Source organism: Gymnoscopelus braueri (genome assembly GCF_963280865.1).
Source record: "Gymnoscopelus braueri genome assembly, chromosome: 11".
Classification (NCBI taxonomy): domain Eukaryota; kingdom Metazoa; phylum Chordata; class Actinopteri; order Myctophiformes; family Myctophidae; genus Gymnoscopelus; species Gymnoscopelus braueri.
In genome coordinates this window covers 24,837,178-24,859,700 of record NC_137613.1, presented here as the reverse complement: position 1 = coordinate 24,859,700, position 22,523 = coordinate 24,837,178, and the positions used below count along the sequence as shown (strand labels likewise).

Genomic DNA, 22,523 nt, shown 5'->3' with positions numbered 1-22,523 from the left:
GTTGACAGATAAAAGTAGTGCAGAGGAAGCTGGTTAAAAGCTTTAGCTCCTTTTAAAAGCAACCGGTTAGAGTAGAGAGATAAGAATAAGGTAGTTTGTTCTCTTTTTTGTCTGACCTTAGCCATCTGCACTTGGTGTGACCGAGTTAACATAATGTATACTATTACTATAAATACTGTATATAAGTATAATGTCAAATCTTGCACTAGACTAGTAAACCAGTTCAGTAATTCTATCACCTATACATGGATATGTACAGTACACAGACAAATCAACAGTGGATATAAGACTGATATAGCATGTACAATGACAGCCAACCTTCACCAGAGAGCATCTGGATATTATATCGTTGCTGTCGGGCAGAAACCTCTTATCTCCATATTCTAACTTTTTTGTGTTTTTTCGTAAATTAACGCCCTACTTGATCATACTACAGCGTCACACAAAAGTATCAAAAGTAGCAGATCCGCAAGCTCGAAACCATGCGTTTTGAGCTTGTGGATCTGCTACTTTTGCTATTTTGTTTTATTTGAATCCTGAAAAGTAACAGTTTTGGACATATGAGTTTTCCACCCGACAGAGACGATGTGTACACGATATGTCTTATCAGCAGTGAATATACTGTACAATGTGGCCGTATTACACACTGTCTCACACAAATCACTTCATACCTCGCCGCACGACAGTGTCGCACGAAAATAGCCGATCTGCTATTTTCGCTCTGTTTGAAAATATTACACCTACAGCAGGGGTATTCAACAGGGGGTCCGGGACCCCTAGGGGGTCCTCAGAGTTACTACAGGGGGGCCACCAAATCTTTGTGTGATTGTATATTTATTTTTACATTAACCACTTGAACCCTAGCATCCCTTTTATGAGGAGAATTTGCTTATTTTTGGAATGCAGGTAGAGGGAAAAAAGAGCAGACCAAGTAAAAAAAATCTGCCACACAATTGTATACAATACACAGGGGGTCCCTGCTTCATCTCTCTCTCAGCTAAGGGGTCCTTGACCGGAAAAATGTTGAAGACCCCTGACCTACAGTATGATGACATACTCCTAGCAGGGACCCCAGGGTCAAAGGGTCCTTACAACTGTCTTCATCCACTCAGTCAGACACACACAGACACACACACACACACACACACACACACACACACACACACACACACACACACACACACACACACACACACACACACACACACACACACACACACACACACAACACCACGCAGACTGTTGACACAACGCCGCTCGATGCAATTCATTGGCACGTTCAACTCGGGGTAAATATTGTCGATGGGACTTTGGGGATTTGTCGGTAGTACTGTGTCTGGTCTTCATTCAGATTGGCCCGTCCAGACATTGAATCCAGCCTGTGACGGCTTTGTTTTGACCCCAGGCAACCAGACTCTCTTCTTCCCTTGGCTTCTGTTAATATAAAAAAAACTAATCTCACACTCACACCGTAGGATGGAAGATTGGAGCCTGAGGATGTTTCCACTAACTACACAAGAGAATACATTATTTATCAGCACCCAATAGACATGTTCAGAACCACACAAAAAAACAACAACACGGATCCCATCAGGAAAATAAATAAATAACTAAAACAACATTTTAGTCCTTCTTTGAGTTTGATATAAATCGTTATGTTTTTTGTAAACACAGCTGCAATTGTCCTCCTTTCTTTTGGCAACAGAGGATGGAACAGTGTAAATACTCTTTGTTTACTGTTGTGTTGCACTTTCAATCTTTGTTTTGGCCCCGAGCAGAGGTTGTTTTCAGGTTCCCCCACATATATCACCCTTCCAAACACCCGTGTTCTGGGGAATACTTTGACCGTGTTGTGAGCTTGTCAATCTGCTTATTCAATGCACAGCAAAAACAGAAAATACACTAGGATAAAGCCCTGAGGGACTCCACTCAACCATAATAGGGTTTTTAAGTGGTTAAGATGAAGTTGTGTTACTGGTCAATGGTCTGGCGTTTCTATAAACTAGTGTTTCCCAAACAATGGGTCGGGAGCCATTTTTGGGTCGCAAAACAATTTTTATGGGTCACGAGTACATTTTTGTTTCTTATTAAAAAAAAGAGCTTGTAGATCTGCTTTTTAGAATATAAAAAATTGACCTCCTCTGTCCTCGTTCCTCTGCAGGATGGCCATCCAGGTGGACAAGTTTGACTTTGAGAGCCTTCCCCAGCCGGACCAGGAGACGGCTCGCTTCAGCAGCCCCAGACAGCTGGAGGAGGCTCGCCAGCACGCCCAGGGCTGCCAGATCAACTCTAAGCTGGGCATCTGCTGGAGCATCATATCCTTTACACCGCATGCTTCCATGTTATACTATGTTATGTTGTGTTATGTTATGCATGGATTAAAGTTCTCAGTTGCCACGACTGATTTCAGTCATTTGGATTCTATAGAAGCCACCATGTGAAAGAAATGAATAGTTTTATTTCGGTCATAAGCCATGTACACAGTTAGTCACAACAAACATTACAAAAACAATACTTGGACCGAAAAGGTTTAGGCTGAAGCCCTATAGCTTATAATGCCTACCCTTTTACCTTATAATACTTAAAACAGAAACAATAACCAAACAGCGATACCAAAGACAAAAACAAAGACAACATTTGGACGTTTGGATGTCTTCTATGGGAACATTCACAGTCACATTCACACTATTTTATTGGACATATGAGTAGCCTTTGCTCGCATTGCTTGTCATCATGCAGGAGGTGTGCCCAGCCCTAGCTTTAATTAATGGAGTGGCAATTATCAAGTCGCAGACCGTTGTTTTAGAATTGACTGTCAAGTTGTTGTTGAGGTAGATGAGCAAATAATTATTACTCCAATTCCTGAGCTGTTGAACTTTTTTAATTTGTTCCATTTGTTTTATTTACAAGAGATTTGATGGAGTGTGGGCAGCGCTGAACGCAGTGACTGACGTTACTAATGTGTTCCTGTCAGTTTGTGTGGCACGGTGCAGGGCAGAGTGAATCAGGCTTTGATTGTCTCATTGATGTTATTGGAGGACTTTTACTGAAAAGGAACCCCAATTTGGAGTGGTTTGTGGATGCTGCCACAAGATGGGAAATCAGTGATTCTCAACCTTTTTTATTACTTTATTAACAAGGTTGTTAACAGTACATGTAGTACAGTCAAAAGTTATGCTAAAAGGATAATACAAAAAGCCATGGGGCGGCTTGTTTCCATTGTACTCAATTCATCAGTAAGACATGCAATACATACATTCCTAGTTTGACATGCCATTAGTGTTTATATAGCTCTGAGAGTTCACAAATGGAACATTTGGTTCCATTTGTACACTCTCAGAGTTACAGACCCATAATGGTCCATTTGGGCCTCTATTGGGACCCCTGTTGGGGTAACTAAAACGGTCATGAGCGCTACTTTCTCAGACCATCCATTGGACACAGTTGATACACCCAGTCGGTTTGCATCTGCAACATGCTTTGTGTTGTTTTTTGCCGCTCTACCAAAAAACAAATCCACCCAAAGCGTAGCTAGTTTTTATGTATGACGTACAGTACTGTATGAAGCGTCTCTCGTGTCTTGAATGGTAATTGAGGAGCAAGAGAATCAAGAATCAAGAGGGCTGTATTTGTCACTCACTGATGCAGGTACAAGCTGTGAAACGTGGGTGGGATGTTTTCCAGCAGAGACCGTGCTAGCACAACAATGCAATATAAAAACAACATAATAAAAAGGAAAACAAAAAAAAGAAAACATTCTTCGACACGCACGCACACACGCACACACACACGCACACGCATGCGATTGCGCGCACGCACACACAATTCAATAATATGTCTGTGGTCAGAGATGTCCTCTCCTCTCAGTCTTTGTGTGTTTTTTCCTCTACGCCGGACCCCCTTTCATTCTCTCTCTGCACGCATAATGCCTCCTCAAAGGTTAATAGACCCCACAGTCTGATGTCCCGGGCACCGCTCTTTTCACACATTATTCCAAAATGTCACAAGTGTGAAGGATCAGTGTGTGTGTGTCCTTATCATAACACATCATCAGGCTAATTGTTTTGTAACAGCCGTGTTTTGTTTTTCCCGTGCCTCGTATGAGCGTCCATTCTATCATCCTTTTGTAATGGTATCGGTATAGTAGGGTTAATGGGTTGAAACCTCAACATAGCCTGCATGTGCCCCTGACAACAAAGGCCGGGTTTATAGTTTGTTGCGTGCTGGTGTCGTGAGCCAGAAAATGGCTGATCTACAAGCTCACAAAGCGTCGCAGCGCAACACTTTGTGAGCTTGTAGATCGTCTTTTTTCTGGCGCACGACACAAAACATAGTATATATCAAACCCTTAGATAGACAATACAAAGAAAGAACACACTGACATTGAAACTATAATGGGCAGACAGATGCTATAAAAGCCTTTGATGTACCAAGGATGGATTTTTGTAGACTAGAAAAGACCCCTGTAAAAAAGTCTTACTGCATTTTAGGGAAAAGAAAAATGTAATCTTTTCTAGGGCGGATTAAAGGAGCTGCCTGTGTTTTGTGTTTGCTAAAGGCAGTCATAATTCTAGTAATATTTCAAATTAAATTCTCCAGGGCTTATCTTGGCATTGGATTAGGTGTATTTACAGCTGCACTTGGTGTCTGGGTATTGCCATGTAGGAAAGTAATTTGCTTACATTTACCCAAGTACTAGTACTTGAGTACAATTCTGAGGTACTCTCACTTTACTTGAGTGTGCCCATTTTTCAATAGTTTATACTTCTACTCCACTACATCTCAGAGGTAAATAATGTATTTTTTGCTCCAATACAATTATTTGACAGGTGTAGTTACAAGTTGCTGTTGATTTAGAGTAGATTATTATTACAAAACACACAATGAACCAATGAAACCCTCTTTTATACTTTGTCTATTTGAAAATAGTAGATCTACAAGCTCATAATGCGCCGCATTGTGCCGCGTTGTGAACTTGTAGATCTGCTACTTTCAAAACATTATGTCCTGAAAACTTTGAAAATAATTCTCTATAATACTTTTACTTTCGGTACTTTTATGTATATTTTGTTAATACATTATACTGGAGAGTCACAGGGAGGTTTGAGCTTGCAAAATCCTTTACTCAGCTTTATTATTTAATTTGTATTAATTTTAAGGGAAACAAGCCACAAATCATTGATATTTTGCCTGTTACAGTACAGTACAGTTTCTGTCTCACTTGAGTTGCTCTTGGTTTAATCCACAGGTTTTCAAAGATTGCAGGCTGGGTAATTAACCAAAAATATATTGAAACCGATATTTGGAACCAATCAGTCAATATTGCATTGTCATGTAAGTTCATCAAATAATCGAGAGCGATCGTTTATTTTTCTTCAATGAATCGACAGGTTATTTTTTGTATAACCCTTTATTATACTTTGTTGTGCAATGGTGCCGTATAGAAATAGCGATAATAAGCAATCTACAAGCTCACAAGGAGCTTGTAGATCTGTTATTTTCACTATTAAAAAATATATAATTGTTAATTACTCGTAATCGAGGCAAAAGGTTGAAATAATCATGACATTGATTCCACAATGAAGTCATATCGCCCAGCCATAGCAAACACTCACAAAGTCCTTTCCTCTCACCTCTAAGCCATTTACTGTAAGTGCCTTCATTGCATGGTCATACTGCAAATAGGGGCTTGAGAGCTACATTAATTGACTCTGCGAGAAAAATGTGTTTTCTTCTGAACTGAACTGCCGTTTGTAGTAATAATCCCAAGCATCGTTCTGAAACATATTTATTAGAAGAGATTTTGATTAATTCAAAACAAACATTAATGAATTCATCCCTGCGGAATTTCTGGATACCGTGAATCCTAGCAAATGAGCCGTCTACAAAACAAAACCCACACGCACCCCCATGCATAAAAGCATAACTGTAGGCCTATAATATTCATACATAATACAGAACTAATGACTCCAGCAAGGGTTAGGTGAGATGGAAATTATTCTCTGTAAAAGATGTGTGTTTTTCCGAGATGCGAGAGAAGTTGTTCGCTCCCTGGCGGATTGCAAGCCGCCGTTATGTAAGCTTAATGATAATTGGCTCGCAGTAATGGCTCAGAAAATGCATTCTTATTACTCTTTAAATTGTTTTTAGACTGTTTGGGCTTACATGGGTTTTAATTACGAGAGAAGGGTCTTTTAACCTATTAAAACCGGGAAAGCATCTATGTCATTTTAGATTGTAACCACTTTAACCATTATGTTATACAAGCTCATAGCGCAGCACTTTGTGTCGCACAATGAGCTTGTAGATTTCTGAAAAATCTTCGAATATGTTTTTGAGGCAGTGAATTTTTTTTAACTCAAATCTTTGCTTCTGGGGGTCCCTGGAACAAAATATTTTGAGATGGGGGCGGTGGGCGGCCAAATAAATATTATTTTGGGGGTCCTTGACATAAAAAAGTTTTAGAACCACTGATATTATAGTAACATATTTTTTTTCAGAAAACTGTAGATATGGCTATTTTCACTACTTTTACGACACTCTTTTATGATGAAGTAGGGCATTAATTTGCAAAAAAAAAGGAAATATGATATTTATGCCCGACAGCAACGAAATGCGGCTGTTAATCAATTGATTGACAGATACTTTATTGATCACAGAGAGGATGATATTCCTGCATGGACAGACACTTTTACTTGCAAAACAGAGTATTTCAACACCACTTCACAAAGAGTACTCCGCCACCTGATGAAGATGTGTTGACAGCGAAACGTTGTCACGTTATTTGCCCGCACCCTGTAATTAAAAATGATTTAATTGTCTGAGTTTGCTCCTGTGCCTTTCTTCTTCATTACTCCACCACTGTTTGCATGCACTGAGCCGAGTTCCCTGTGATAACCACACGCACGCAGCTGAGGTTCCCCATGTTGCTTAACCTATATGAAAGTGTCACCTGCTCCATGCCTCTCCATGCTGTCTGTATAGTCCTTAACCACTTGCCACCCGTCCCTGAGGCGTCACGGGGAAGCCAGCGTGGAGGGAGTCCTCAACCAGCTGGTCCTTGAACACCTGCAGCTGGCACCTCTGCAGTGGGGTGAGTCCTGGCTCCCTATAAGAGCCCTGCTTATGTTTTTTGTGTGGGTGCTGACGCGCATGTGTGTGCATAGATTAAAAGTTATCAGTCTCCACGACTGATTCCAGTCATTTTCAATTGTTTTATGGTCATGATTCACCAGGAGCCTGGATGGCTTGGTTCCAGGCTTAAAATAATTTATATGAATATTTTCGGAAATCTTTATGGGAAAAGATCTATGGGTTTTCTATCTGTGGCACCACAAAATGGCCGCCACTGCTAAACCCTATACCTGAACAACACAATTCTACATATTGTGCTAAATGAAAACAAAGTATGGAAGACTCCTTTCATGCTGTTTTCACAAATCACAGATTGAGAACTTTCAGTTTCGAGTGTGTGTGTGTGTGTGTGTGTGTGTGTTATGTTGAGTATGTTGGACTTGGATAAGAGGCACACAAGTGTCTGTCTCTGTGCGCATTTGTTTATCCTTTTGCGTCCTCCTGTCGAGGACCAGCGCGCCTGTCTGTGGAGACACTTCGTATTTAAACAGAGTCACAGTTGTTTGACAGAGCACCTCATAGTAAGCAACTCTGCTTCCAGGATCGATTGTCTGGTTGTTTGCTGTGTCAATCGCAGTTTTTTGGGGAATGATGTTGCATTACTGTAGGCCAGTGGTTCTCAAAAAATGGTATGTCAAGGACCCACAAATTCATATGTATTTGGCCGCTGACCCCCATTGGAAAAGAGTTTGAGCCAGGGACATTTTTGAAAAGGTGTCTAAATTATTCAAAAAGTGTCAGATATGATTTAATTTGGATGCCATATCAACTAATTCAACCACTGGAACCCCCTCAGGGACCCCCTGGCACACACACTTTGAGAGCCACTGGCATCAGCAACCAGTGTCATACCTGTCTGTTTGTCTGTTTGCCTAAACGTTCCTAGTGCTGGTCTCAAGCCATGTTTTTCATTTGCATTCGTAATGGGCTATGGCTTATTTTGAGAGAGCTGGGGAAAGCAGCCGGGGATACGTGTCTGTGTGAATCATTTAGGGACACAGGGAGGGAATTTATGGGAGCTTTATTTTTTTCCTTCTTTCCTTTGGCCGTACCATCTGTGATCATCCTCTGAAATCATTTTGGATTTACTGGAGGTGTTTATCCCATTAAAACCGGGAAAGCATCATGTGTCATTTTAGATTTTAGCCATTATGTTATACTTTGGCTATTCAACAATAGCAGATATACGAGCTTGCAGATCTGCTATTTTTGAAAAATCTATGTATGCATCAATTTATGCAAATCTTTGAATATATACATATTTTTAATTGAACATTTTTAACTCAAATCTTTGCTTCTGGGGGTCCCTGGAACAAAATATTTTGAGATGGGGGGGTCCACGGCCAATACATTTAATGTGCTTGACATGAAATAGTTTGAGCACCACTGATTTTTCAGAAAACTGTTAGGATTTAGAAGACATTTGTAGAATCGGCCCCAGGTCTTAAGGGGTTATTATCCACAAAGCCCCTGTGGTGGTCTCCTGGGTCACCCGGTGTTTTGATTAGTCAATTGGGCCCTCTTTTGTACTTTTGTGAATAGAGTGAGCGAGAGAGCAATCTGTGAGGTGGAATGGCACATTGGCAGGGGGCTGGGTTTTTGTAAAGCGCCTATTGAGATAGATGACTGAAAACACTTTGACGTGTTCGCACCCAAATCAACACTTGGAACCCTATCATCCATATTTCTGCTGGGGAACATTCACTGAAAATGGCAGATACTTAAGCTCACAACGTGAGCACGCGTTATGTGCTTATAGACCGGCGGCTATTTTCGGCGAAGAGATTTGGTGTAAAGCCTGGGATGTCACACCGGCGGCAAACCTTTTTGTTTTGCGCCGTTTTTTCTGCATGTTATGAATCTCACAACGTTATGAAATGCAGTATCCATACCCTGTCCTTGGAAACCACATAATAATCAACCAAATCTGACTCATAATGATACATAATGATAATCATACGAATAAAATAGTCATAAACAGTCGCATTGCAGATAATAGATTTAGGTTTCCATGACAGATACATCTCTGTCTGGGCCCTGTGCGGAAGCCTGGCTGATGATGAGGCCGTTGGTTTGTGTGTGAGCACGCTAGAATGCATTTATCCGGGTTGCCAGGACTATCACAGGCTCAATTACGGGGCATCCTCCAAGCATCTGCCCTGTGGCTAAAATCATTAGGCCAACCGGATGCTTTTAATGTTCTTAGCAGCTCTGTTAGTCCTCGTGGAGAGATTCCATGCCGTATAGTCACGAGGTTCCTTTGCACTGGCGCCTGAGCTGCAGAGCCGTGGTCCTCAAACGTTTCCATGTCAAGGACCCCCAAATCGATATGTCTTTGGCTGCGGACCCCCATCTGAATAGACTTTGTGCCAGTGGAGTGAAAATGTTCAAAATGATTCAAAAGTTTTCAAAATGTTTCAAGATTAAATTAGTTTTTTATAATAGCTGAAGTATAAAATAGGGTAAAAGTGGTTCAACTGATTTTGATGCTATAGTAACTAATTTAGCTGGGGACCCCCTGGATCCCTCTCAGTTACCCCTGGGGGTCCCCGGTTGTAGACGGCCTGTAGACGTCCCGGTATTGATAATGGCTTGTGCCAAAAGTTTGTATTCGGAGCCTTCGCTCAGTTTCTCCAATGATCGGGCACTTTTTGGAGAGCCACTAGCCTGGTTTCCAGACCCCATAAATTGGCATTCATGGGGCCTGGATCCAGGATGCACCGCTTAATTGTAAATAATTTATCTTTACTGTAGTTTTATGACTCTGTAAAGCACTTTGGATTGCCTCGGTGTATGAAATCTGCTGGACAAATAAAGCTGCCCTGCCTTGCTTAGTAAAACAAACAGAGAACGCAACCAAAACACATGATGAGCACGCTGTTTTTGAAAGGTGAAACTGAAAGAAATATTGTTGGGTGGAAAGTAGGGATGCATGTGTGTGACTGACCCAAATGTTTTGGGGGGGAAAATATTCTACTGTTCTTAACCTCTTAAGTAGTCTTACAACTGTACTTTGACCACTTTTTCTGTCTACACCAAATCTCTTAGACAAAAATAGCCGATCTAGTAGTTGCGATGCATTGTGAGTTTGTACGCCCCCTCAGAATACAGCATGGACGCTGGGTTTCAAGTGGTTAACAACTGTATATTAGAATATTTGAAAGCAGCCCACCAGGGAAATAAATAGAACGGATCATTAAAATCAAAGGATATTACAGGTAAATAGACCCTTAATCCTTCAGATCGTTGACTAGCCCAGCCGACCGACAGTAAATCAAAGTGACACCGTTCACCCTCGCAGCCTGTAATAACAGCATTCTATTGGCCTAGCAACCGCTTTTCATAAACAAGCACACACAACACACCGGCTCGATTGCACACCTTTTAGATCACAGAAGCCCAATAGAGGCCGGCTGGAGGACCAGGTCCGGCCCGCCAGAGCCAATTGCCTGGCCCGTACCGACCCCTGTCATAACATGTTATAACGTGCACCAATAAAATGCCTGATGCCACTTTGTTTGGACCTCACCCATGGTACAATTGGCCTACTACAGTAACTACCATGTCATGTCTTTTTGTGCAGTTTTTTGTAGACCTGCCCAGTGCTAGTCGCCGGCTGGTCACAGAAAATCAATAACTTGTCCTAAACCGAGCACCATGTGGCCCGCACGAAAACAGTCGATGAGAAAAAGTGTCAAATGTGACTCACTGACTGCACTGATCAGTGGTTCACAACCTTTTCTCTATCAGGGGCCCACTTTAAAATCTGGAAAGCATTCGCAGACATGAAAGCATTCTTGGCTGCCGTGTTAAGTGGTCAGATGGGTGGGCAACGTGCATTTTCATAGCTAATAGTTTATTTTAATGATCTATCGATTGTTTTCCGGCTTATTGGATCAGGGGAACGTAGTATACTTTAAGTTCTTGTTTATCGGTGTCACAGTGAAAACACATTTTTAATAGTTTTAAATATATATATATTTATTTTTAATAAAATCTTAGTGTTTTACCAATTATTTGGGGACCCACTATCAATATCCTCACGGCCCACAGGTTGGGAATCGCTGTATACTAAATCAACATCTGCACAAGAAAGAGTGCAACAGCTGCATAATACCTTGAATGCTTGTTTCATGGAACTTCGCTAGATTTAAGAAGCCTTTCACTTAACGTTGAGTTAATTAAAAAGTGTTCATTTGATATGGTTGGCGAAGTTTTAAGTCAGGATGAGAGGAGTCCAATAAAACGGTGGTGGAGCTCTATTAAAACAGGTGCCTGTGTGGGATAACACGGCAACAGGTTTTAATGGAGGAGTGTTTTTTTTTAACAATCAATGAACTCACCGATTTGAGGAAAGCTGAAGCTATTTGGGTTAGCTCATATTTGAAGTCAAAAACAGAATGTGTGTGTTTGTGTGTGAGAGAGAGAGAGAGAGAGAGAGAGGCTGGCTGCTGTGTATAAATCTACATTACTCCTCAAGTCAGACTGTAACCCCCATGTCCAGCAAAATGTAAACCTTTTAAAGAAATGGTTGCTACTGGACTTAACTTAGTTTAAAGAGTGCCTGTTATACTTGTGTGACCCTCCGGTTAATAAAACATCAACTGATGCACGAACTTGGACACATCATCATCAGTGTTGTTTCCTGGAGTCACTGGGTGTTTCGGGTCTTGCAACAGACAACCTCCTCCAGACCGAGGCGGATCAGACCCCGGCCTGTGTCCAAGTGGCATGCTACTGCCCCCACTGTTTCCTGGGGGCTGTACAAAGTATGCTCTCCTTCAGTATAGTAGATCAGTGATTCTCAAACCAGGGTCCGGGGACCCCCAGGGGTAATAATTAAGAAATTAAGGGTTTTTAACTCTTGAGAGTGTTCATGTACGCTCTCAGAGTTAGGGTTTTAACACGTAGATTGCGTTCCCAGAGATAGAACATTGTATCAAATGGGGGTCTCTCTCCTTCCATGTACCGAACGCGCCTTGCTTCCTGTTTTAAACACTACGTAAGCACAGTTTAATTATATCCGGCGATGAGCCAAACACAACCTGGCAGCATGTGTGTAATAATGTATGACTAATCAGTAACACTTTTATGAAGCCAAGGGGGGAAACCCATAAGCATGATATGAAGTCAATCTTCTCTGTGTGTCCATGGTGTGTCAGTTTTGTTGGATGCATTTAACCCATTAAGGTCTGAGGTTCCGATTCTACAAAATGTATTCTAAATCCACAAACAGTTTTCTGATAAACCTATGTTGCTATATCAGCGGTGCTCAAACGTTGTCATGTCAAGGACCCCCAACATTACATGTATTTGGCCGTGGACCCCCATCTCAAAATATTTTGTTCCAGGGACCCCCAGAAGTAAATATTTGAGTAAAAGATGTTTGCTTGAAAATATATATTCAAAGATTTGCACACATTTTCTAGATTTTTCAAAAATAGCAGATCTACAAGCTCATAGCGCGGCACTCTGTGCCACGCTATGAGCTTGTATATCTGCTATTTTTTAATAGCCAAACTATAAAATAATGGTTTAAGTGGTTACACAGATGCGTTCCCGGTTTTAATGGATTAACCATTGTCACGTGTGGGTTAGAATGCGTAAAGAAATCCTTCTATAATACGTTTCCCAGCTTGAGTGATTCATGCCAAAGTGAAACAGACACATGCGTAACATAATTACTGTATGTAAAGCAGAAATAGCTGAATAGACAAGACTGTGCACCTCACTATATATATATATATATATATATATATATATATATATATATATATATATATATATATGTGTATATATACGCTAGGTTGACTTGGTCCAAGTTGGCGGGCAAGACACGTCGTAGTTGACACCAAAATTGCACCGCATGCTGATTTTGCAATCGACTCACACCCCCTTACTTACTGCAGGGGGTCTTTGACGTTTTTCTTAGCTGAGAGAGAGAGAGAGAGATGAAGCATGGACCCCCTACTACGTATTGTATAAAATTATGTTGCATAGATTTCATCAGTGTTGTGCAAATTAATGTTTTTTGTTTGTTTGTTTTCTTGTTCGTTTATACATGATATGTTCTACTAATATGTTCATGATTCATGTTAATGTAGGAAGAAAAGAAAAAAGGTCCTATCACACAAAGATTTGGAGGCCCCCCTGTAGTAACTTACTGAAGTGAAAATATGTAATGCTTCTAGTGTATATGAGTTGCTGTTTTACTTAACCTCTTAAACCCCAGCATCCGTACGGTGGAGAAAGCTTTCGCAGAAAAATCGGCTATTTTCAGCGAAAGCTTTCCCTTCAATAACGGAAAACAGAAGTGATCCTAGTATGGAGCCCTGAGGGACTCCTGTCAACCAGAGCCATATAAGGAGAGTTGCGTCACCTCCGTTCACTTCATCAGGCCAGTCTTCTACAAAGCCTTCTATTGGCGAAAAGTGACAAAGCCCTGAACCGGAGGTTTACGGAATGCAACGGAGTCTATGAGCGTTTGTCACTATTTTCAATTTACATGAACCACGTGACCGGCGCTGTTTTCTGCCCCCGAGATGACGCAACTCTCTAATACACGGCTCTGCTGTCAACCATATAGGGTTTAAGTAGTTAAGTAAAAAAATAAAAATAAAATCTTCTTCCACCACTGTTGATGACTCTGCATGACCTTTCCCAGGCTTTCCTTTCCCACTGTGGTATATTACCAGCAGGGCTGTTAGCTGTGCTGAGTACGCTGCACTGCACTTATAGGTAATGAATTGACTCCATTATTGAATCCACCTGCATGTTAGGGCTGTCGTCACCGTCACCACATTTTACTTGAGGATTAATTGGCATCGTGTAATACAGACAGCACAACGGGTAAAAAAAGTGCCAAATGGATGCCAAAGGCTAGTTTCCATTGTGTTCCATTAAACATTCAACACTCAAACATGCAGCTTTGTCTTCAGTGGCTTGGCGATGCTAGTGTGACTAGATGACTAGAAACTAGACATTTATAATGCTGTATGAATAATTGATCACAATGCTTCTGTAGTTTCCAATACATGGAAACACATGGAAAGGGCTAGAAACCACTTTGGGCTTTTGTGTTTGTTTTCCAGTTTATTGTTATTGAATGCAGAGAAAGAGAGCTGGAGACATTAGTAGATGATTTCCCCTCAGAGGCCCTCTCACCACCACACCAATGAAGCTGTAATGCTGTAGATATTCACTACCTGATTGCAAATAAACAATGGTGGAGAATATAATATAATTTGATGCCAATACTTTTGTGCTTTTACTCAAGTAACATTTTGAATACAGACCTTTTTACTTATAGTGTATTATTGTTACTTTCACTTGAGTAAAAAACTAAACAAAACAAAAACACAGCAACCAAAATAAACAATGCAAGTCATCTCCCAATTAGCAGCACATTCTTTCATATTTGCTGAATTTCAGTTTTGAGTTACCGAGGAGGGTTGGAGTTCATCGATCGAGTACCGACTACTTTTCTGCCCCACCTCGTATTCTCGCATTAAAATGGAAATGCATGCACACTTCATTGTAAACACAAATATCACGGCGAGAGAGGGAGGTCTTCTCTTCCCTATTCAAGCCTTACAGTACAAAGCCTTTCTGGTCTTTGAGATGCTGATGTCTCACATTTAATTTCTGCCGGTGTAGGGCTGTGTAGTCGTGAATGCACGCCACTTCAGAGAACGTGTTTACGCTTCAGTGGGCAGGAAGCATCATTTTTTTTAATGAGTGCTTTTATGGAAATCACTGGGGACCCGTAACGCAGGCTCATCGTGCCTGGAATCAAACAGGTGATGTTGCATTTATGTTGTCGTTGATGCTCTAACTGACTAAGCTATACCAGTGTGCCCTAGAGAACAGTGGTTCTCAAACACTTTCCTGTCAAGGACCCCCAAATTGACAGTGTACTATGTTTGGCCACGTGGACCACAATCTGAAAACATTTTTGTGCCAGGGACCCCCCCCCCACGTGTTTTTTTTTCTAAATGATTCAACATTTTCTAGTTTTTTCAAGATCTCTAAACGCTCGGAATTGCTGGCAAGTGTAGCTTTATGCGATGCTCTAACTCTGGCAGTCAATGAGTTAAAGATATATATTTTCCACTATTTTCGCCTAAGAGATTTGGTGTAGTGGGGAGAAAAAAGAGTGGACCAAGTATAGAGCCCTGGGGAACTCCAGTCAATGAATTTTATAGGGTTTAAGTGGTTGTAAGTAGTTTTCTGCTGACATAAGCAGATTTTTTTTCTGTGAGAAGCTCTGTCATTGGTCCAGAAATACGTGCCCACTTGCGACTAACCAATCAGGGTGCCTCTCGTTCGGATCGGTTAGACCTGTCGGTCAATCATTTTAGCCCCGGGTCGGCCTGTTCATGCACCAATGAGCTGCTACTGGCAGAGCTTCTCACAGATAACAGAATAGGCCTCGGACTGCGGTCCCTAGAAGTGTCACAGAGACTAGATTTCTTTAGGGAGCATTGTTAGCCGTTTGAATATAATAAAATACAATTTGAAAATAAAAATAAGCAATTGCCAAAAGATCTGCTTACCGGTATGTCAGCAGAAAACTGCTTACAGTACATCAGCTTGAATTGACAGCATGCAGCTAAGTCGTACCCTAGCCAGGGACCAGCCACCCTAGTCGTACCCCAGCTCTGTTGCTTGTAGCAAAAAATTATAATGAAGCATAATCACACTTATGTACCAGGCAACAAAACAAAAAGTGAAAAACACTTTCTGTAATAGCTCGGTAGAAAAGTAGCATTAAAACGGTCGACCGTACAGAATACTGTGTTAAAATGTTGTCTCCGTTGGCCTTAGTTATAAATGGCGCCAGCTAAGTTTCACAAACACTCTAAATGGAAACAAAGCAGCCTTAGTGAAGAAGTACTCTAATTTCTTATTTTTTTGTTCAGCAGGCCTAGGGTCTTGCTGGTTTAATAATGTGTGACAGAGTATTGTTGCCTTCCCCAACACCTTGTGGGACACCTTAACCCATTAAGACCTGAGGCCGATTCTACAAATGTCTTCTAAATCCTTAATCCTGATTTTCAAACCTTTTCATGTCAAGGACCCCCAAAATTATATGTATGTGCCCGCGGACACTCATCTCAAAAAATGTTGTTCCAGGGACCCCTAGAAGTAAAGATTTGAGTACAAAAAAAATTCTTCAAAATATATATGGCCTATATTCAAATATTCGCACAATTTTTGAAAAATAGCAGATCCACAAGCTCGTAGCGCAGCACGAAGTGGCGTGCTATGAGCTTGTAGATCTGCTATTTTTGAATAGCCAAAGTATGATATAATGGTTTAAGTGGTTACGCGATGATGACACTCGAAATGACACAGATGCTTTCCCGGTTTTAATAGGTTATGGGGCAGATTGTCATCTTTCAAATCAGATGAGTCAGAGGTAGCGAGGTTGGAGAACCGTTATCTCCTCCTGCAGTTTAACAAGCAGGGGACACCATTGAATCATGCCTCACTGTCACCAATACAAACAGTTAGCACACACACTGTAATGCTATTATGAGTTCTAAATGGCTTAAACCCATTATATTTAGTTGACCGGTGGTCCCTCAGGCCAGTGCTCTATACTAGGTCCGCTAGTATTTCCTTCTACACCCAATCTCTTCACCGGAAATTGCTCATCTACAGCTTATAGATTTACTTTCGCCGAATATTAGCCCCAGAATAGGGGTGCCTTCATGTGGTTAAATAAATTACGAAAAAGTATATCATGAGATACAAACTAGGTGCTATTAACGTCAAACAACAGTGAGAAGACTAACATTAACTAGTAAAAAATGTGTAAATTGAGATTGACTGTTTAATGTCACTTACAAGACACTCTTAGTGACAGAACAAGAAACTGTACATGATGAACCTGGTAACAACAGGGATTCAAACCTGTGTCTCCACCAAACATCTTAACCACTAGCCTAAAGGGGATTCCCCCTTGGCCGGGGGAGATGATAGGCCTTTTGGTCTTCAGGCAGAGGCTCTAGAGCCACTATGCTATACCGTCAACACTCTTTGACCTCCTCCCCACCAGGAAATTACCCAATCCACGTCACGGCTCCAATGTAACGCCTGGGATTCAAACCTGGGTCTCCTGTGCGGGAAGGGACACTAAAGCCAAACCACCCCCCCCTCCCCCCTTGGCCCAGGGAGATACTAGGCATTAGTTCTTCAGGCAGTGACTCGCAGTGATTTGTGTTGATACAGAAGAAGGTGGTGGTGCAGAGGTCCCACTTAGCTTCACACAGGCTAGAATGCCAAACAGGTGGCATCATTAGTTGCTTTAGCTTTTCTTTTTTTTGCAACCTGGCGATATGTAAATAGCCCCTTTAATTAAACTCCCTCATCTGACACTTTGATTAAAGGCAAAGGCTGAAGCTCATGTCGGGAGTCTCCATGCGCTGCCTAATAGAGTGTTGGTAAACAAGCAGTCACCTGGCCAATCACACCCCCAGCCCTCCAGGGCCTTGACTCTTGGCTAGTGTGTGTAATGCTTAATGCCGACCTAAGTAACGGTGGCCTAAAAGGTTAGAGATACGAGTTTTGTAACCGAAAGGTTCCGGGTTCGATTCCCCGGACCGACAGAAAAACAACTCGGGGTGGGGAAGTGAGTGGCCAGTGGCCACCACTTAACCCCTCCCCCAACACAGCTGAAGTGCCCGTGAGCAAGGCACTGAACCCCCAACTGCTCCAGTGGAGTTGGTCAGGTTTTAATGTGTCTGTATGTGTGAGTGTGAAGCAGGATGTTCCTGAGAAAGATAATTCGTTTTCAGCGAATCTCCCCTGAGTAAATAAAGGTTAAAAAAGAAAAAGAAAATAAGGGAAAAAGGTCAGAGAGGCTTATTGTTGGCAGTGGTGGAAAAAGTACTCAAATGTTTTACTTAATTAAAAGTATCAATACTGCAATGTAGAAGTACTCTGTTAAAAGTCCGGATTTCAACATTTATTGAGTAAAAGTACAAAAGTATTGGTATCAAAATGTACTTAAAGTACCAAAAGTAAAAGTACTAAAATGTTTGAAAATAGCAGATCTACAAGCTCACAACGCGTCGCAATGCGACGCGTTGTGAGCTTGTAGATCGGCTATTTTCAAATAGCCTAGGTATAAAATTGGGCTAAAGTGGTTAATGTATGTCTTATAATGTAATAATTTATATCTGCAAAGTAACTAGTAACTAAAGTTTTCAAATGATTGTAGTGGAGTGAAAGTATAATATTTGCCTCTGAGATGTAGTGGAGTAGAAGTAAAAGTATAGACGACTTTCCGCACCCAAGCCGTGCTACTCATACCTCATACGCTGAACTAGCGGTGGGCCCCAGGATCGGACCCAGAACCTTGTAGTCTAAAGGGGAGTGCTCTACCGACTGAGCAACCCGGAACACGCATGCCGACCTAAGTAACAGACGTGCAGATCTAACGGATCTACAAGCTCACATCTATAAGCTCACAATGTGACGTGTTGTGAGCTTTTATCAATCGGCTCGTACCAGTTGAATGTTTAAAGGCCAAAATACCTTTCTGATCTTGTGCTGCATCATGAGCCATGCAGACCTCTCTGAACCCAGAATCAAACGTGGAGAAGCAAAGCTAAGCAAAACGTTTTTATGCACCACATGTCTGGAACAAATCCCCTGAAAACTGCACATCTGCTACTACCCTCAGTTCAAGGCTGGAGACTTTTGTGGTAGCCGCTGCCTTTTACTGAGGACTTTTATATTTTATTTTTTATATTTATATTTTATTCTATTGTACACATTTAATTGTGTTTGTCTTGATGCCTCAATGCTTAATGTTTTGCGTAGAGCAATTTGATTTGCCTTGTTAAAATGTGCTATACACATAAACTTGCCTCGCCTCAAACCCCCCCCCCCCCCCCTCGCCCCAAAATCACACCCAATCTCTCTGTATGAAATTATAGGGAAATTATAAATCTCTAATTTTTGTCATCACATGCTTGTTTGTTTACACTTGACAGCTGGATGTTAATCTGCAACTTTGCGGGATAACTGTTCTGTTGAGAAAACACTTTTTGCACTTTTCGACACTTGCCTTACGAGTATACAAACGGCACACAAACAGTCACAACAACTACCCTGCTTGAAAAGCTCATTCAGCACATATACTTTCTCAACAGTGCTGACAGTAAACTGCCCAGTGTTCATTTATTCATTCGTAGAACTCTCAGAGTAACACCGACACTGAGGATTTTGCAGCGTGAAATGGTCCGAACGCCTCCCTTAACTCATTCAATGCCAAGCTTATTTATGGAATTTTGGCTCTGAGTGCCACAGCCAAAATTCATTGTAAAAAAAAAGTGCTCAGGAGCCGAGATACAGCCTTTTTCAGTAAGAAGTTAAACAAAGAGTGAATGGAGCAGCAAATCTTCAAATCATCATATCTTGGGTTCTGAACATGTTTTTCCAAAAAAAATAATGGAACATTTTTATTTTTATTTTTTTCATGACGTCATGTGGCGCACGGGGCGTCAGGCCTCGTGACGTCTTTGACGTCATGTGGCACTGGATGAGTTAACCCTACTGTACTGTCGAGCGCTGCTAGGTTCTCCCGTTACTAAGCAGTGAGTCAGAAAAGGACGGGGAGCAGAGAGCAAACGTGGACTTTGTCCCGTGCTGCCCCCCCCCCCTATACTCCTCACCTCAACGCCAGGCACACCGTCTTAACGCAGAATACAAATTCACCCATGAATGAACGGAAAGACAAATGTTTAGCCTAGCGGAGGGATGGAAAGAGAAGGGGTGGGGGGGGGGGGGGGTGCTGTAAAAGGCGAGAGATAATTTAATAAGACGGTTATTTTGAACTGGCTCACACGCGGATTTGCTTCAAATGCACGCACGTACGTAAGACACACACACACACACACAGTCACACACACACACACACACACACACGCACACACGCACACACACCTACAGTACTCTGCACACAGACAGATGGTCATTTGGAGTGGTCACAGGCAGTGACTCGGTAGCACACACAGGGGACACCTCATGGAATAATGTCCCTTTAAGCTCTTGTCAGGTGCCCAATAACCATGAGGACATGAGGTGGATAGGAGGAGGTGGAGAGGCTTGATAAAGCTTGCTGTTGTTAATTAATGTTTTTTGTTTGTTTGCACATGATCTTTTCTAATAATATGTTGGATTCATATTAAACTTAATGTGCATTTTTTTCAGACATTTAACCACTTACACTTTCCATAGTAAATGTGACCTGATTTGGCTCTGTACTTGCTTTCATGGAGATGTTTTAGTTTTTGTCGCCTGAGCCAATCATTTGACGACCGGGGGAGTCTCTGGTATTGTAGGAGACTTGTGTCTCTCCTACCGGAGACATTAGCATCTTTCCGCCGGTCATCAAATGATTGGCTCAGGAATGCGACAAAAACAAAACAAATCTCCATGAATTCAAGGCTTCATCATGGGATGTGTAAAGTAATACGCTTTTTTTGGGGTGAACTACACAGAGCATTATGACAATGCAAGAGAAACACATTATACAAGGACATTTGAAGAAACAATACAGAGAAATAGAGAAAAATAAGAGAATGCAATTACTGTTCTGAAGAAATTATTAAAAAACTTGAATAAAAGGCAGTGGCAAGCAGACATTTCTCCAGCCTTGATTTCAAATACGTTTGTTGTAGCAGACCTGCAGTTTGTTCCACATAAGTGGTGCGTAAAAACATGTACCAGACGACCTGAGAGGTCTGGCTGGGTCAGAAATCAGACCATGTACCAGACGACCTGAGAGGTCTGGATGGTTCTGCAGACTGTAGTCTCTCTACTGATTGTTTTGACTAGACACTAGCATACAGTCATTCTGACGTATTGAGCTGCAACGCTCTCACTAGACGCATGATTTTCATATTCATAATGGACCCATAATGTTTGTTTTTCTCAAGAACATCTTCCTGCAAAGCTGTGGATAAACATCCAACTGTCAAGTATAAAAGCAAACAAGCATGTGTTGACAAAAATGAGAGATGGAACCCTATAATTTCATGCTGAGAGATAGGGAGTGATTTGGGGTTGGGGGGTGTTAGTTGAACTAATGGAAAATAATAATGTATGTCTCAGAAATGGAACATTTCTTTAAAAAACAAACTGCCCTCCCGTCCTGACTGCAGCACCCGTATCGGTTTAATGGCACATCTGCAAGCATACATACTAACTGTACATACATTAGTGGTGTAATATATCATGCCGAAATAGATCACGATATTAAAATGGAACAGCGACAAAAGACTATCGCAATATTTATTGATTTATGCTGGTGAAAGTGGAAATGGTTTGTGATATGAAATGACTGGCTATCTTCCACCCTATTCAAGAGCTTTTTGGGGAGAAATAATACTGACTCTTTCAGTCCAGCAAGGGGCGATAATACTTCTGCATGATCAAATCGATATCTAATATTGCATCAAAGGATTTGGAATGCTCTCTGGTATCATGGTAAAGTGCTTTAACTCTCTCAGTGCCAAGCCCAGAGTTATCCCGAGTTTTAGGGTTATACCCTCAGTGCCAGAACGAGAAATCCAGAGTTTAAAAAAAATAAAAATAAAATATATATATATATATATATATATTATTATTTTTTTGAAAAAAAGTGTTCAGAACCCAAGATATCATTATCTGAAGATTTGCAGCACCATCCACTCTTTGTTTAACCTATAACTGAAAAAGGCTGTATCTCGCTTCCTAAGCACTTTTTTTTTACTTAAAAGTTGGCACAGTTCGCAATCATTTTTTTATTTCATTGGCACTGAAAGAGTTAAATATGAAGTTCATGAACTGTATTATTAACTCGGATACAAATTCCACCGCAGAAAACTGAAGATGATAATTGGACAAAACTAAAAAACTAAGAAATCTCAAAATATCATATCGTCATCATGAGCCCAATATCTTTTATTAAGTGTATTTAAGCATTTAACAGAGTAGTGCCTCAGTGTAGTGCCTCAGTAAACTATAGAATCACAGGTAAAACAAGAACCTAGCATCAGTCTAAACGATATACTATCAAAAGAATTATATGTACATTGAAACTATAGGATACCAGGTAAACTATCTAAATAACATGCTATCTAAATTACATTTTTAACATTATAGTAAAACAATAAAGCCTCAGTAAACATACTGTAATGGAAAATATTAATATCTAGTCAGGGTGAAGTGTTGACCATTTATTTGGAAGATTCAGGCGTAGTAACAACATACAAATCATAAGAAACAGGCCTCCTGGCCTGTTCCGGCAGCCCCTCGGGGCACAAGCCTCTTGAGCACCAATCTCAGACAGTTCTTACAGTCCACTCTAACAGAGATGCTATTCTAAATAGTCA

General features: G+C 41.2%; 1 protein-coding gene across 1 annotated transcript in view; it reads left to right on the top strand.

The window, feature by feature from the left end:
- The window catches only part of trappc9 (trafficking protein particle complex subunit 9), a 339,982-nt gene that overhangs the window by 212,212 nt on the left and 105,247 nt on the right, over positions 1 to 22,523 (top strand). Inside the window, exons 21-22 of the mRNA XM_080441558.1 lie at positions 2,162 to 2,315; positions 7,003 to 7,093. Coding sequence (XP_080297684.1) covers positions 2,162 to 2,315; positions 7,003 to 7,093 — 245 coding nt within the window. The remainder of the gene's footprint in view (positions 1 to 2,161; positions 2,316 to 7,002; positions 7,094 to 22,523) is intronic.